The following is an 18,359-nucleotide window of genomic DNA, read 5'->3' on the forward strand; positions in this document are numbered from 1 at the left end:
TACTCACTTTATATAGGCCTACACTCACCTGCACACTACAGTCTGCATACTCACTTTATATAGGCCTACACTCACCTGCACACTACAATCTGCATACTCACTTTATATAGGCCTACACACTACAGTCTGCATACTCACTTTATATAGGCCTACACACTACAGTCTGCATACTCACTTTATATAGGCCTACACACTACAGTCTGCATACTCACTTTATATAGGCCTACACTGACTGCACTACTTTTTGCTCTTTGCCTTTTCTTTAATTTATCCTTTTTCTGCACTAGCTTTTTGTACTTGCCCCTTGCACTGTCCTGTCTTTGCACTGTCCTGTCTTTGCACTGTCCTGTCTTTGCACTGTCCTGTCTTTGCGCTGTCCTGTCTTTGCGCTGTCCTGTCTTTGCGCTGTCCTGTCTTTGCACTGTCCTGTCTTTGCACTGTCCTGTCTTTGCACTGTCCTGTCTTTGCACTGTCCTGTCTTTGCGCTGTCCTGTATTTGCACTGTCCTGTCTTTGCACTGTCCTGTCTTTGCACTGTCCTGTCTCTGCACTGTCCTGTCTCATCCCTGCACCTTGTCCAATGTTGTCTATGTTATGCACGTCACCGGAAAGCAAATTCCTAGCATGTTATAAAACTACATGCCAATAAACGGTTTCTGATTCTGGTTCTGATCAGGAATGGGACGTGTGTGTGTATATGTGTCTTCGTGTACACGTGTGTGGCCTGTGCGTGCATGCAGTGGTGTGTGCGTGCATGTGGGTGTGTGACGCCTCTGTGTGTGCATGTGTGTGTGTGTGTGTGATGACATCTGCCACACAGAATCTGGAATTGTAGTCCCGCATGCACTGTAGCTGTGACCGGTCCTGACCTCACACATTCACACAGAGGAAGTGAGAGTTGTACCAGCCCCCCTGCTGTGCGCACCAGATGGGGCAGCTGGCCATTCAGCCTCCCTCTCCACCAATCGGATCAAAGACTGGGAGTGCATTGAGGGAGGCTGCCGTTAGTGGATGGAACAATGACAACAATGGAACAGGCCAACAATTTAGCTCTGAGTCAACAGGCGTCCGTGCAGATAGCCTCCATCAGAGAGACCACATCAACCATCTCATGAATGTTGAATGACTAACAAACAACATTAACAACATATTTTAGCATCTCTAGACAGGCAGGGAAAAAATATATTGTTGCAGTTCGATCTACTGAATAATCTCAGTATTCCCACTAGGTGTAGCCTGTGGGTGTTGGGTCACTAGGTGTAGCCTGTGGGTGTTGGGTCACTAGGTGTAGCCTGTGGGTGTTGGGTCACTAGGTGTAGCCTGTGGGTGTTGGGTCACTAGGTGCAGCCTGTGGGTGTTGGGTCACTAGGTGTAGCCTGTGGGTGTTGGGTCACTAGGTGCAGCCTGTGGGTGTTGGGTCACTAGGTGCAGCCTGTGGGTGTTGGGTCACTAGGTGTAGCCTGTGGGTGTTGGGTCACTAGGTGTAGCCTGTGGGTGTTGGGTGGAGCTAATTTAGGTTACAGACCATACTTTGCGTTTTATGTTGTAGCTTATAGCACCCAGAGGTCAAATTGTATAAAACAATAAAGATTTTAAACGCTTTTAATCTCAGCCATTCAATTTCACTTTATAATCCGATTATTTTATTTTTGCCCGGAGAGACATTGTTATATAATACACCATATGTTACATAATATCACATCAAGTCAAACGCACACGCATGCAGTCCATAATGTTGACCACTGTGAGTAACTGCGAAACTCTGCTAGAATTATTGTGCTACATCAATATGTTCCACAAAGGTTCAGCGGAGTGTGTTTTGTACATCAATGCACCGTGTTTCATCTTATTATAGGCCTAGTCCAGGATATAAATAGCAGTCGCCCGTGTGCAGGCTGACGTTGTGCGACCTGTCACCCCTCGTGCTGGAGAGAGAGAGAGAGAGAGAGAGAGAGAGAGAGAGGGAGGGGGGGAGAGAGAAAGAGAGGGGGGGAAGAAAGAGAGTGGGAGAGATAGAGAGAGAGAGGGGGGGGGAAGAGAGTGGGAGAGATAGAGAGAGAGAGGGGGGGGAAGAGTGGGAGAGATAGAGAGTGAGAGGGGGGGAGGAAGAAAGAGAGTGGGAGAGATAGAGAGAGAGAGAGAGGGGGGGGGGGGAAAGAGTGGGAGAGATAGAGAGTGAGGGGGGGGGGAGGAAGAAAGAGAGTGGGAGAGATAGAGAGAGAGAGGGGGGGGGAAAGAGAGTGGGAGAGATAGAGAGAGAGGGGGGGGGAAGAGAGTGGGAGAGATAGAGAGAGAGAGGGGGGGGGGAAGAGAGTGGGAGAGATAGAGAGAGAGAGAGAGGGGGGGGGGGGAGAGTGGGAGAGATAGAGAGAGAGAGAGAGGGGGGGGGGGAGAGAGTGGGAGAGATAGAGAGTGGGAGGAGGCGTGAGAGGGAGGAGTGGGAGGAGGAGTGAGAGGAGGAGAGTCTCACAGCGGGGGGAGGGTGACCATACCCCGGCTGCAGCTCACAACATCCCCCCTCCCTCCCTCGGACTGACTGTGGCAGACTGAGTGTAACACAGCTGCTGGGTCAGGACTCGGGCTCAGTGGGTCTGATATCCCACCGGTACTTCTGGACATTGACCAGGAAGGAGGGAAGGACACGATGCGTTAAACGACGGTTTTGCGAGGAGCAGTGTCGTATTATCCGCTCTGACATTCCCAAGGATAAGTGATATCCGTCGTCAGGGATGATTTTAACCGTTTTGGGGACAACGGCTGCTAGCTAACGGGCTAACGGCTAACGGGCTAACGGGCTAGCGAGGCTAACGGGCTAGCGAGGCTAACGGGCTAGCGAGGCTAACGGGCTAACGGGCTAGCGGGACTGTGTAGGCGTCGCAAACGACAGTTGGTTTTTAGTGTAGCTAAACTAACGCTTTATGATTGTGACTTGCGTTATATCGCTAGCTGCCCTGTGTGTTATACAATAGCAATTAGCTCTAACTAGATATATGACCTCGCTAGCTTTGATTTTATCAGATATTCCACATTTCTGCGTGGTTCCGGGCTGGCTAGCCACACAAAGAGCTGAGGCGGTACTAGGGGGGCTGGGAGCTAGCTGCTAGTGTAGTAGCCTAGCTAGTGTAGTAGCCTAGCTAGTGTAGTAGCCTAGCTAGTGTAGTAGCCTAGCTAGTGTATCAGCCAGGGTATCGTTAGCATTAGCATAGCGATGTCTTTTGTCTTTATCCCTGTTCTGGCACCATGACTGATAGGAAGGCTCAGCCCACACACACAGATGGGGATCCTATAGAACTGGATTTACTAATGTCATGTAAAGATATCTTGATTATTGGTTAGGATTAGGCTGTAGGGGGCTAGCCGGTTAGTTAGAGTTTGAGTGTTGTTTTTGTTATTCATAGCTAGCTATGCCACTTCCAGCTAGCTAGCCGACCAGGGGAACAGTACAGTTTGATCGGTGTGTTTCTGGTGAGACAGTCCCGTGTATCTGTTGTCATTCTTTAGTAGGACACGGTGGACATAGCTGAGTTGGGGCGTTAATTGGGGTTTTCAATCACTGTCCACGTCAGCTGGTCAGGTGAATATATTCACTGTCACCGCAGAGACACGTAGCTAGCTTGTTACAAAGAGGCACATATCTCCAGGACACAGATCTGCTATCATGGCCTACACCCTGGGACCTGGACGGGCCTGGACACGGACCTCCTCCACCCTGGGCACTGGACGGGCCTGGACACGGACCTCCCTGGGCACTGGACGGACCTGGACACGGACCTGGACCTGGACCTGGACCTGGACCTCTCTACACATGCTGCTCTGCCTGCTCACTGGTGAGTCCAGATCAACTGGGCTCTGGTCAAACGTCCCTCGCATATCATCAACCAGGTTTCCACATTAAGACATCGTTAACAGAAATTGGTTTTAATAAGACATAACGGCAGCAGTATTAGATTATATCTGGGTAATAGCATCTGTATTACACGATAACTGTAGACGACTCTGTATTATATGATAACTGTAGATAATAGCAGCTGTATTAGAATAACTACATAATAGCAGCTGTATTAGATGATAATTGTAGATAATAGCAGCTGTATTAGATAACTGAAATATATCAGCTGTATTAGATAACTGAAATATATCAGCTGTATTAGATAAGTGTAGATGATAGCAGCTGTAGTAGATGATACCAGTGAAATATAGCAGCTGTATTAGATGATAATTGTAGATAATAGCAGCTGTATTAGATAACTGTATATAATAGCAGCTGTATTAGATAACTGAAATATATCAGCTGTATTAGATGATAATTGTATATAATAGCAGCTGTATTAGATGATAACTGTAAATAATAGCAGCTGTATTAGATAACTGAAATATATCAGCTGTATTAGATAACTGAAATATAGCAGCTGTATTAGATGATAATTGTATATAATAGCAGCTGTATTAGATGATAACTGTATATAATAGCAGCTGTATTAGATAACTGAAATATATCAGCTGTATTAGATGATAAGTGTAGATAATAGCAGCTGTAGTAGATAACAGTGAAATATAGCAGCTGTATTATGTGGGAGTTGTGGTAACTGAGACAACAGCAGCTGTGTTGTCTGTCCTGCGTGTCCACCCACATCTGCTGCCCTGTTGGTGTGTTGTTGCTCTGTCTGGATTGGTGGAGAGGCCTGCGGGAGGTCATGTGGTTCTCAGAATGTGCTATTACCCAACAGCCCCCAGGGTCTAGCTAGGGTTCCTGGGAAGAGCCGTGGAAACGTGAGGATCCTTCCCCGAGCCTGTTGACCACGGGAGGTTTCACATGGATGTTCTTCATCTGCGTGGCTTAGTCATTTAATTAAAGGGCTATAGAAAGCCTAGAGGGTGTGTGTGCGTGCGCAGACACGCGTGCGTGTCTCCAGTCAGGCATGGTGTGTGTACGTGTGTCCCTGTGTGCGTGTCTCTAGTTATGCATGGCGTGTGTGTGTGTGTGTGTGTGTGTGTGTGTGTGTGTGTCTCTAGTCAGGCATGGTGTGTGTGTTTGTGTGTCTGTCTGTGTGTGTGTGTGTGTGTGTGTGTGTGTGTGTCTCCTACCACCATGCATCACCGACAGTCAGCTGCTACTGTAGCTAGTTGCCAGAGCGAGCTATCTGACAGGACAGAGGCCAGGAAGAGAGGAGAGGGCATGGGAGGAAGAGAGGAGTGAAGAGGCTGCGATGGGAGGAAGAGAGGAGAGGGCATGGGAGGAAGAGAGGCTGTGATGGGAGGAAGAGAGGAGAGGGCATGGGAGGAAGAGAGGCTGTGATGGGAGGAGTGGACGGGAGAGGGGAGAGGAGAGAGGAGAAGGAGAGATTAAGACGGCGGAAACGAGAAGAGGACAGGAAAAGAAGGGGAGGAGGGAAGGAGAGAGGAACAGTACGACGACCACATAGACAATATGTGTGGTATCAATAGAGATTGACTGATTGGTTGTTAGCATTACACCATAATGCTGTATCAATAAAGATGGCTGTATCAATGACCGATTGGTTGGTTGTTAGCACTTTACCCCGTTGGGACAGGGAGGCACCCCTGCAGAGCAGCAGGTGTTAGCTCAGTGCTAACTCCTACGGGGAGGACAGATGGCCAGGCTAATTCTAACGGTGTTAGCTCAGTGCTAACCCCTATGGGGAGGACAGATGGCCAGGCTAATTCTAACGGTGTTAGCTCAGTGCTAACCCCTACGGGGAGGACAGATGGCCAGGCTAATTCTAACGGTGTTAGCTCAGTGCTAACCCCTATGGGGAGGACAGATGGCCAGGCTAATGCAGCTAACGTGTGGATATTGACACTAGCAGTTAGCCTTGCCTGTCCTGCTGTGGCCAGCCTGAGCTGTAGATCTGCTCTGCTAGCTTTGTCTTGTTATCTTATCCCAGAGGGCACTCAGGGCAGGTACACAGAAGGCTTCGTTTGCTGTTGTTGTTGTTGATGACGCTGCTGCTGCCGCCACGTCCACATGTGAAACACTTCAGAGAGGTGAGGTCTCAGACCAGCTGGGCTATGAACCATCATTCAACATTTCCTTTATTGTCATTGTAACATTGCTGGTACAATGAAATTAAAACTCACACCTAACAAGGCTCCAATAATAAAATAGAAATATGTGTAAAAGTACACTAACACATACACACTCACACCATTATACACACACACACCATTATACACACACACACACACACACTATATAGAGTATACAGTATAAATAGCTAAATATTTACATATTGCACATTGCACAGGTAGATAGTTATTGCACTTGTGTGTTACACAGTGGATATTGCACTGGCCTGGGTGTTCAGTATATTGCCCAAAATGTATGTAGTAGCAGCATGTATATTGAGACATATTTTCCGGTGCAGAGTTCAGTGTGGTGACGGCCCTGGGATAGACACTGTTCAGCAGCCTCGTGGTGCGAGTTTTAGCAGTTCTGTAGCGTCTGCCTGACGGCAGGAGGTTGGGTGATGGCCGGGGTGGGTGGGGTCCTTTACCATGCTGGTGGCTTTCCTAGGGCAGTGGGAGGTGTAGATCCTCCATGGCAGGGAGGTGGGTGGTGGTGATCTTTCCTAGGGCAGTGGGAGGTGTAGATCCTCCATGGCAGGGAGGTGGGTGGTGGTGATCTTTCCTAGGGCAGTGGGAGGTGTAGATCCTCCATGGCAGGGAGGTGGGTGGTGGTGATCTTTCCTAGGGCAGTGGGAGGTGTAGATCCTTGATGGGAGGGAGGTGGTGGTGATCTTTCCTAGGGCAGTGGGAGGTGTAGATCCTCGATGGCAGGGAGCTGGGTGGTGATCTTTCCTAGGGCAGTGGGAGGTGTAGATCCTTGATGGGAGGGAGGTGGTGGTGATCTTTCCTAGGGCAGTGGGAGGTGTAGATCCTCCATGGGAGGGAGGTGTTGGTGATCTTTCCTAGGGCAGTGGGAGGTGTAGATCCTCCATGGGAGGGAGGTGTTGGTAATCTTTCCTAGGGCAGTGGGAGGTGTAGATCCTCGATGGCAGGGAGCTGGGTGTTGGTGATCTTTCCTAGGGCAGTGGGAGGTGTAGATCCTCGATGGCAGGGAGCTGGGTGTTGGTGATCTTTCCTAGGGCAGCGGGAGGTGTAGATCCTGGATGGCAGGGAGCTGGGTGTTGGTGATGTTTCCTAGGGCAGTGGGAGGTGTAGATCCTCCATGGCAGGGAGGTGGGTGGTGGTGATCTTTCCTAGGGCAGTGGGAGGTGTAGATCCTTGATGGCAGGGAGGTGCTGGTGATCTTTCCTAGGGCAGTGGGAGGTGTAGATCCTCGATGGCAGGGAGGTGGTGGTGATCTTTCCTAGGGCAGTGGGAGGTGTAGATCCTCGATGGCAGGGAGGTGTTGGTGATCTTTCCTAGGGCAGTGGGAGGTGTAGATCCTCGATGGCAGGGAGGTGGTGGTGATCTTTCCTAGGGCAGTGGGAGGTGTAGGTCCTCCATGGCAGGGAGGTGTTGGTGATCTTTCCTAGGGCAGTGGGAGGTGTAGATCCTTGATGGCAGGGAGGTGCTGGTGATCTTTCCTAGGGCAGTGGGAGGTGTAGATCCTCCATGGCAGGGAGGTGGTGGTGATCTTTCCTAGGGCAGTGGGAGGTGTAGATCCTCGATGGCAGGGAGGTGGGTGTTGGTAATCTTTCCTAGGGCAGTGGGAGGTGTAGATCCTCGATGGCAGGGAGGTATTGGTGATCTTTCCTAGGGCAGTGGGAGGTGTAGATCCTGGATGGCAGGGAGGTGTTGGTGATCTTTCCTAGGGCAGTGGGAGGTGTAGATCCTCCATGGCAGGGAGGTGGTGGTGATCTTTCCTAGGGCAGTGGGAGGTGTAGATCCTCCATGGCAGGGAGGTGTTGGGGATCTTTCCTAGGGCAGTGGGAGGGGTAGATCCTCGATGGCAGGGAGGTGTTGGTGATCTTTCCTAGGGCAGTGGGAGGTGTAGATCCTCCATGGCAGGGAGGTGGGTGGTGGTGATCTTTCCTAGGGCAGTGGGAGGTGTAGATCCTCCATGGCAGGGAGGTGTTGGGGATCTTTCCTAGGGCAGTGGGAGGTGTAGATCCTCGATGGCAGGGAGGTGTTGGTGATCTTTCCTAGGGCAGTGGGAGGTGTAGATTCTCGATGGCAGGGAGGTGTTGGTAATCTTTCCTAGGGCAGTGGGAGGTGTAGATCCTCGATGGCAGGGAGGTATTGGTGATCTTTCCTAGGGCAGTGGGAGGTGTAGATCCTCGATGGCAGGGAGGTATTGGTGATCTTTCCTAGGGCAGTGGGAGGTGTAGATCCTCGATGGCAGGGAGCTGGGTGGTGATCTTTCCTAGGGCAGTGGGAGGTGTAGATCCTCCATGGCAGGGAGGTGTTGGTGATCTTTCCTAGGGCAGTGGGAGGTGTAGATCCTCGATGGCAGGGAGGTGTTGGGGATCTTTCCTAGGGCAGTGGGAGGTGTAGATCCTCGATGGCAGGGAGGTATTGGTGATCTTTCCTAGGGCAGTGGGAGGTGTAGATCCTCGATGGCAGGGAGGTGTTGGTGATCTTTCCTAGGGCAGTGGGAGGTGTAGATCCTCCATGGCAGGGAGCTGGGTGGTGATCTTTCCTAGGGCAGTGGGAGGTGTAGATCCTCGATGGCAGGGAGGTGTTGGTGATCTTTCCTAGGGCAGTGGGAGGTGTAGATCCTCGATGGCAGGGAGGTGTTGGTGATCTTTCCTAGGGCAGTGGGAGGTGTAGATCCTCCATGGGAGGGAGGTGTTGGTGATCTTTCCTAGGGCAGTGGGAGGTGTAGATCCTGGATAGCAGGGAGGTGTTGGTGATCTTTCCTAGGGCAGTGGGAGGTGTAGATCCTGGATAGCAGGGAGGTGTTGGTGATCTTTCCTAGGGCAGTGGGAGGTGTAGATCCTGGATAGCAGGGAGGTGTTGGTGATCTTTCCTAGGGCAGTGGGAGGTGTAGATCCTGGATGGCAGGGAGGTGGGTGTTGGTGATCTTCCCTAGGGCAGTGGGAGGTGTAGATCCTCGATGGCAGGGAGGTGGTGGTGATCTTTCCTAGGGCAGTGGGAGGTGTAGATCCTGGATGGCAGGGAGGTGGTGGTGATCTTCTGGGCTGAGTTGACTCTCTGCAGAGCCTTCTTCTCAGCCGCAGAGCAGCTCCCATACCACACACACATCCCCTAGGTCAGGACCCTCCCATACCACACACACATCCCCTAGGTCAGGACACTCAATGGTGCAGCGGTAGAGGGACACCAGATGTTGTTGTGACATGTTCACTTTCCTGAGTGATCTCAGGAAGTAGAGCCTCTGTTGTGCCTTCTTCACCAGAGAGTTGGTGTTGTGTGTCCAGGAGAAGAACAAAGCACCAAGCCATCAGGTTCTCAGGATGTTCTCACAGGCCAGCACGGAGCTGTGGACTTCTCGGCAGGAAGCTCAGGGCTAGGCTAGAAGTCTCTTCGTCTTTCAGTGTCTCTCTCTCGCTCTCTCTCCGTTTCCTGTCATGGGGGGGTTTTCTCCAGCGTACTCTTGCACAACGTGTCTCTGTTGGAGCATGTCTTAGGGCTGGGCTAGACATTAGTTATTGATGCTTTCATAAATGTCCCCGCACTCCTTACTCACACACACACACCATGCACAGACACCACAGCACACCACACACACACACAATACACACACACCACACACCCACACAGCATTGGTTAATGTGTAGGATCTTTTGTCAGGCTAGTTGGAGCATAACAGGCCAGGAGGAATGCCAGCTATGAGAGAGTGAGGTGAGAGAGAAGAGAGAGAGAGGAGAGAGGTGAGAAGAGAGAGAGAGAGGAGAGAAGAGAGAGAGGTGAGAGGTAGCAGCAGCCCTCTAGCCAGCAGCAAGGCGCTAATAAGCTACATAATTGCCTACTACTGCTTCTCACACACACACATACACACACACACACACACACTAGTGTGTAGCTAGTTCGTAGGCCTACTAACCGTATTCTGATGACGTGTTTAGGGGAAAGCAGCAGGCTAATGTTTAATACAGCCTTGCAATTGCCAGGGTGTGTCGGCCATGTTGACGTTAAGCCGCGGCCGATATCCACGACGGTGAGGATGATCTTTCTCTGCACGCTCTCTCCTCTCCCCGGCTGTGAATGTGATACCGACAGGGCTTTATAACCGGCTATTGTCAGTCTCCTGTAGCCTCCAGTCTGAGCTGCTCCAGCGGGCTGGTGTGTGCCGGTCGGATCAGTGTCAGTTGTCATAAACACCCCTTAACATTGCTCTGTCAGTCTGTCGGTCTGTCCCCCGGCTCCTCAGGTTATCCAGCTGTAATTACACACTCCTCCTGGAGGGAGGGAGGGAGAGCGGAGGGAGGGAGGGTTGGAGGAGAGACAGATACATGGAGGGATAGAGAGACGGAGGGAGGGGGATAGAGAGATGGATGGAGGGAGAGAAAGAGGGAGGGAGAGAGATGGAGATGGATAGATAGAGATGAAGGTGTGTGATAGTAGGACAGGAGTGACCAGGGAACACCAGTACCTCCTGTTTGACCAGGGAACACCAGTACCTCCTGTTTGACCAGGGAACACCAGTACCTCCTGTTTACAAGTTCCCAAAAACACAGTCCTCTTATCCCAAGCCAGTGGGTTTGGCAGAGCTTGTGTTCTGATCTGCTGTCTGTGTGTGTGTGTGTGTGTGTTCGTTCTGACCAGGTGCTGCAGTGGGTTCCCAGCACAACGACAACGTGTACGTGTCTGGGCTCTCTAACGGTGAGTAGAGCGCCAGCTGCCTAACACACACACACACACACACACACACACACACACACACACACACACACACACACACACACACACACAGCAGGTCTTCAGAGAACTTCACACACCCAGCTGTGGACTGTCCCTCCCCATGTAGCCTGTGTTCTCATGACTGTGTGTGTGTGTGCGTGCGTGTGTATATGTGTGTGCGTGCGCGTGTGTATGTTTATATATATATGTGTGTGTGTGTGTGTATATATATATGTGTGTGTGTGTGTGTATATATATATATGTGTGTGTGTGTGTGTGTATATATATATATGTGTGTGTGTGTGTATATATATGTGTGTGTGTGTATGTTTATATATGTGTATATGTGTGTGTGTGTGTGTGTGTGTGTGTATATATATATGTGTGTGTGTGTGTGTATATATGTGTGTGTGTGTGTCAGCCTGTGGGGAGGTGGCGGAGCAGCTGCGTTCGTCCAGCGGTGTGATCACCAGCCCCGGCTGGCCCTTCGAGTACCCGTCCAGGACCAACTGTAGCTGGAGCATCAGGGCCAACCCTGGGGAGATCATCACTATCAGGTACACACACCTCCTCCTCCTCTCCTCTTCCTCCTCCTCCTCTATCTCCATCTCCACATCCTCTCCTCCTCCTCATCCTCTCCTCTCCTCCTCCACATCCTCTCCTCTCCTCCTCCACATCCTCTCCTCCTCCACATCCTCTCCTCCTCCACATCCTCTCCTCTCCTCCTCCTCCATCTCCACATCCTCTCCTCCTCCACATCCTCTCCTCCTCCACATCCTCTCCTCTCCTCCTCCACATCCTCTCCTCCTCCACATCCTCTCCTCTCCTCCTCCTCCATCTCCACATCCTCTCCTCCTCCACATCCTCTCCTCCTCCACATCCTCTCCTCTTCCTCCTCCACATCCTCTCCTCTTCCTCCTCCTCCTCTATCTCCATCTCCACATCCTCTCCTCTTCCTCCTCCATCTCCACATCCTCTCCTCCTCCTCCTCCGTCTCCCCATCCTCTCCTCTTCCTCCATCTCCATATCCTCTCCTCTTCCTCCATCTCCACATCCTCTCCTCTTCCTCCTCCTCCTCCTCCATCTCCACATCCTCTCCTCTTCCTCCATCTCCACATCCTCTCCTCTTCCTCCATCTCCATATCCTCTCCTCTTCCTCCATCTCCACATCCTCTCCTCTTCCTCCTCCTCCTCCTCCATCTCCACATCCTCTCCTCTTCCTCCATCTCCACATCCTCTCCTCTTCCTCCTCCTCCTCCTCCATCTCCACATCCTCTCCTCTTCCTCCATCTCCACATCCTCTCCTCTTCCTCCTCCTCCATCTCCACATCCTCTCCTCTCCCTCCTCCTCCATCTCCATATCCTCTCCTCTTCCTCCATCTCCACATCCTCTTCTCTTCCTCCTCCTCCATCTCCACATCCTCTCCTCTTCCTCCATCTCCACATCCTCTCCTCTTCCTCCATCTCCACATCCTCTTCTCTTCCTCCTCCTCCATCTCCACATCCTCTCCTCTTCCTCCTCCTCCATCTCCACATCCTCTCCTCCATCTCCACATCCTCTCCTCCATCTCTCCTCCTTCTCCATCTCCACATCCTCTCCACCTCCATCTCCACTTCTCCTCACCTCCCACATCCCTTCCTCTCATCTTCTCCTCACCAGTCTGTCAATTTATAAACGGGGTTAGTCTACGAGACCTTGGTCTTTATTTAAACAGGGTTAGATAGATAGATTCACTTTATTGTCAACAATGTGGAAATTTGTCTTTGGTCTCACATTTTTACAAAAAGACAGTTGACACAGAGACATACACACACATGATTGGCCAAAAGTTCTGCACAGGAATGCAATGCCAAAACCCACAACATACAAAAATAAGAGTGAATAAATATTGTCCTAAAAGTGCCATACAAGAGCCAGATGTTAAACATCAATGAGGCATTGAAAGATTGAATGCCTTCTTCTTCGTCGTATAGGTATGTTGTTGCGTCCTCTCTCCCCCCAGCCTCGGGGCCGAGGGGCTATCCTTTTACCACCCCGAGCCTGGGTGAGGGGGTCACCCGGTTTATATATCTGGGAACACCTCCAGGAGCCATGTCACTGTTTAGTCATCCACGACCGTCAGGCCACGCATTCTGGTGGGGGAAGGACCAGCGGCCGGGATGAAATCACAGAGTCTGGAGGTGTTTGCCTCCCACTCCGCACGCCAGGTGTAGCCGCCCATCCTGCCTCACTGATGTTAAGATCTCTGCATTGCTGCAGGAGATCCCGTGCGGCACAAAAGGGTGTATTGACTTGAGACACCGGGGAGGCTCTGCTGTTGCAGCGAGCCTGTCGTGGAGCAGGTGGTTAGGCTCCACGGCCCGGCAGGCCAGACGTGCTGTGGTTCCTGTGCGGCGGAGGCCAGTGGGCTGGATGCCTGCAAGAATGGGATGGTTGTCCACAGGAGTGGGACGCAGGCATCCTGTAAAGATGCACAAGGCTTCGTTGATGGGTGGATCGATGAGGTGGGTATGAACGCTGCGGCACCACACTGGTGTGCAATATTCACTGGTGGAGTAGACCAGGGCTAGGGCTGCCATACGCAAAGTTTTTGCGCCGGCGCCCCAGCCTGATTGGACCAGTCACCTCATCAATGCCACATGAGCTGTTAACTTCTTGCGCAGTGACTTGGTGTCAACGGAACGTGAGCGACCTGTCCAATGTCACGCCGAGATAGGTTGGTTCGGCGCAGCATGGCAGGAGTGTTCCATCGATGTGCACTCAAGAGCTCACGTTTAGCTTCCTTGTTGTTAAGGTGGAAGGCCGCCGACTCCGTCTTTGCCTCGCTGAGCTTTAATCTCCATTTCCGGAGGTAGGCCGCTAGTGTCTGCATGTCCTGGCTCAGGGTCTCCTCCACGGCCTGCCAGTCTCCAGTGGAATAGACCAGCACGAGGTCGTCTACATAGGCATACTTCCTGGAGACTGTGTTCGGCAGGTCGTAGGTGTAGATGTTATAAAGGAGGGGGGGCAGGACAGATCCCTGGGGGACGCTGTTCTTAAGGCGTCGCAACCTGCTTCGCTGTCCGCTACCGGTGGTGAGGGTAAATCTGCGGTTTCGGACAAGCTCCATGATCATGCTGACCATGTGCCTGTCCGGCAGCAGGCGGAGCAGCTTGCAGGTGAGGGCGCGGTGCCATACGGTGTTGTAGGCAGCCATCAGGTCTATAAAGTCTTTTTGGCCGAAAAGCTGTCCTCGATGTCTTGAGTTATCAATGTGACTTGATCCACGGTCGATCTCCCATGTCGGAACCCAGCCGGCTCCTGTGGGAGCAGCGGGTCAATAATTGGTTTGATGTGGGTGTAGTTGAGACACTCGAGTATCTTGAAGGGGACACATAACAGAGATGGGGCGATAACTCTTGGAGTCCCCTTCAGGCTTGTTTGGCTTAGGGATCGCAACAACTAGGGCTCTTCTCTAGATTTTGGGTATCTTGAATTAGCGCAAGCAGGAAGAGAGGAACGACTTCAAGGCAGGCATGGAGTACAGGGCTCGACATTAAGGCTTGTCCGCTTGTCTGGGACAAGTACATTTTATGTACGGACAAGTGGACTTCCTCCTGCAGTTGTCCGACGGACAAGTAAAAAAAAAAAAGGAGAGGAATCAATATGTATTAATATCCACAAAAGTGAGTTCCGCCTTCAGTTGTCCGATGATTGATGCCTGAGAGGCGCGGCGTTAATCTGACGCGGCAAGATGGTTTGTTATGCGCAGAGAGAAACAATGTGACTGGCTAGCGCAGCGTAGCTTGTATCAGAAATGCTACTGCGTAACATGTTTGATGAAGGTCTATGACCGAAACGTTACCTATCACTTATTAAAATCTTTGCAAGTTTAGACAGTGTGCGGGTTTCCTTTTTTCTACTTTGGATGTATCCCTCTCTTACGCACCTGCCTTTGAACCAGATGTGCAAAGTATTTCCTTGTTCAGCTCTCGGATAAGTAAAAGATAAGTTCACTTGTCCAAAGGACAAGTACATGAAAAAGCTTAATGTCAAGCCCTGGAGTATAAGCTCCGGGCAGATAGAATCAGGCCCCGGAGCATTCCCTGGCTTTACATTCTGGATGGCAGCAGCGATGTCCTCCGGTGTGAATTCACTGGAGATGTTACCGCTGCTAGGAATTGTGGCCTTCCAGAGGTCAGACGCTTCTTTTGCCACGAGACATGAAGATTTGCGGCCTTTGCCCTCCTATGTCTCACTTTTCACAAATTGTGATGCAATTTTGTTTGCAGAGATGGGGCAGTGACGGGAGGGGGGGGGGGGGGGGGGGGGGGGGTGTCTGGACCTAACAGTAAGGTTGTTAAAGATGCTCCATGCCTTGCGGCTGGAATTTGATAAGTTGATGGAGTTAATGGCCTCCTCTCAGCGCTCTTCTCTCCTTCGGCTGAGTCTTGACAGCAGGGCTTAGCTCCTACTCTCATACTCTGCATCCCAGCACGGTTTGTAGCAGTTGCGACTTCCGCGTGGGATGGATTTTTTTGCCACTTTCACCAGTATGCCGCAGAGTTCCCGGTATGCCTCGTCCATGTTGTTGGTGTTAGGTGGTGGGAGGCACCTTGTGGATCTATGGGTAAGGAGGCGGTACCGTTTCAAGTTGGCCTTTCGGAAGTTCCATCGCTTCACCGGATCGCTCGGGACGACGTCCACGAGTTTAGACATGGTTGTCAGTGATACAGTATTCGTCAGTTTTCCAGCAACCTGAGACAAAGCTGGCTGCGCCCTTGGGATCGTACAACAAGACCAGGCTGTTGTGAGCTGCCCAAGCAGCCAGGTTTTCTCCGTCGGGTGTATTGGTGCTGTACCCCCAATCTTCATGCTGGCATTTGAAGTTGCCAGCATAGAGACAGGGGTGGGGGAAGACTGGGACGTTGACGATGAAGCCGGCAATGTCTACGCTAGGGCTGGGTATCGAGTCGAATTTCAAGAATCGATTCGATTCCAATTCACAAGGTTCAGAATCGATTATCACGATTCGATTCGATTCAATATTGATTCGGTTAGTGTTACTAAAACCTGTTTTTTTTGTTGTAACCTTATTTACATGACTGCCAAGTTATGCAACACATCAATACTAGGGCTGCGAGAGTCCAGTTCAACCTTTGGTGGACGAATGTAGCGAGGCCATGCTTCCTGCTTAGGATAGATCCAGTTAGAGCAAAATTTGGGAGAACTAGTTTATCTGCTGCTATGCAGTGGTTCTCCTGGAGGAGGATGACGAGGGCCTTGGTGGTGCAGGTCAGTGGTTCTCCTGGAGGAGGATGACGAGGGCCTTGGTGGTGCAGGCCAGGTGCTCGATGACATTGATCTTACTGGGGGTGAGCCCTTCGGTGTTCAGAGTTCTGGGTTGGGAGCCGGCAGAGCTTCGCCGGCTGCTCTCCCCGCCTGTGGCAGCCGAACACCAGCCCTGATGGTGGCCCTCAGTTGGCAGACTTTGCTTCGCTTGCGGTGTGAAATCACAGCTACTGACGATGGTGTCTGCCTGCCTCTGGTAGTTCACAGAAACTCAATGGCATTAGGAACAAAAGAGTTCTTAGATATTCCTATTTGCCTTCGGTACTTTATACCAGTGACAAGGTAAGCGTTCAAACTCCCTATACAGGGGTTGAGAGGGGTCGTTCACAATCTTAACAGCCTTAGCTGCTTCTGTGGCTTCCCTATGATGTTTGAGGCTCGGTTCACTATTCTCTGCAGTTTATTTTTCCCTTTGAGACCTCAGTCTCTCTTACAAAAATATCATTAAACAACTGAGACCAAAAATGAATGCCATTATGAAACCAAATTAAAAATAAACACAACAACAACAAACTTTAGAAAAGAGAAGTAGGAAAAAAACGCCCCGGTGCTCAGAGTTGTGAAGAGGCCCTCCACTTGGAGGACGCTCCAGCATCTCTAGCGTCATCCCCGTCACTTGTTGTTCTGGAGTGTTGTTGTTTGCGGCACTGGGTCATGTTGTGAAGGGTTGTTTTTGTTGTTGTGGTGCTATTACGGTGTGAAGTGGCGTTGTCGTGTTGCGTACCGTCTGGCCGTATCCCCGTCACCGACCGGCGCTGGCTTGGTTCTGCTGCCGTGTCCATGGTTACCGGCACCAAAATAGCCTGTACGGTTGATTTCCACAGGAAGTGCTGTCAGAGATATGACATCCATCCTCGTGCCCTTATATGGTCATCACGCCCACACAGACAGAGAGACGTTGATGAATCCATCCTGGCTCTGCAGAGACACAGAACTACCATACCAGCCTGAACACGATAATACCATACAAGCCTGAACACAATACTACCATACCAGCTTGAACACGATACTACCATACAAGCCTGAACACAATACTACCATACCAGCCTGAACACAATACTACCATACCAGCCTGAACACAGAACTACCATACCAGCCTGAACACAATACTACCACGCCAGCCTGAACACAGAATTACCATATCAGCCTGAACACAATACTACCATACCAGCCTGAACACAGAACTACCATATCAGCCTGAACACGATAATGCCATACAAGCCTGAACACAATACTACCATACAAGCCTGAACACAATACTACCATACCAGCCTGAACACAATACTACCATACAAGCCTGAACACAATACTACCATACCAGCCTGAACACAGAACTACCATACAAGCCTGAACACAATACTACCATACCAGCCTGAACACAGAACTACCATACCAGCCTGAACACAGAATTACCACGCCAGCCTGAACACAATACTACCATACAAGCCTGAACACAATACTACCATACCAGCCTGAACACAGAACTACCATACCAGCCTGAACACAGAACTACCATACCAGCCTGAAATCAATACTACAATGCTACCATACCAGCCTGAACACAGAACTATCATACCAGCCTGAACACAGAACTACCATACCAGCCTGAACACAATACTACCACGCCAGCCTGAACAGAATACTACCATACAAGCCTGAACAGAATACTACCATACCAGCCTGAACACAGAACTACCATACCAGCCTGAACACAATACTACCATACAAGCCTGAACACAATACTACCATACCAGCCTTAACACAGAACTACCATACCAGCCTGAACTCAATACTACAATGCTACCATACCAGCCTGAACACAATACTACCATACCAGCCTGAACACAATACTACCACGCCAGCCTGAACACAGAACTACCACACCAGCCTGAACACAGAACTACCATACCAGCCTGAACACAATACTACCATACAAGCCTGAACACAGAACTACCATACCAGCCTGAACACAATACTACCATACCAGCCTGAACACAGAACTACCATACCAGCCTGAACACAATACTACCATACCAGCCTGAACACAGAACTACCATACCAGCCTGAACACAGAACTACCACACCAGCCTGAACACAGAACTACCATACAAGCCTGAACACAATACTACCATACCAGCTTGAACACAATACTACCATACCAGCCTGAACACAATACTACCATACCAGCTTGAACACAATACTACCATACCAGCTTGAACACAGAACTACCATACAAGCCTGAACACAATACTACCATT

At 50.7% G+C, this 18,359-nt stretch overlaps 1 protein-coding gene across 1 annotated transcript in view; it reads left to right on the forward strand.

Moving 5' to 3' along the window:
- Nucleotides 1-2,585: 2,585 nt before the first annotated feature.
- lrp12 (low density lipoprotein receptor-related protein 12) overlaps nucleotides 2,586-18,359 on the forward strand; it is a 28,095-nt gene continuing 12,321 nt past the window's right edge. Inside the window, 3 exon segments of the mRNA XM_084459274.1 lie at nucleotides 2,586-3,826; nucleotides 10,695-10,751; nucleotides 11,191-11,326. Of these exon segments, the coding sequence (XP_084315400.1) occupies nucleotides 3,658-3,826; nucleotides 10,695-10,751; nucleotides 11,191-11,326 (362 nt within the window). The 5' untranslated portion in view covers nucleotides 2,586-3,657.

Source organism: Borostomias antarcticus (genome assembly GCF_949987555.1).
Source record: "Borostomias antarcticus genome assembly, chromosome: 27".
Lineage (NCBI taxonomy): Eukaryota > Metazoa > Chordata > Actinopteri > Stomiiformes > Stomiidae > Borostomias > Borostomias antarcticus.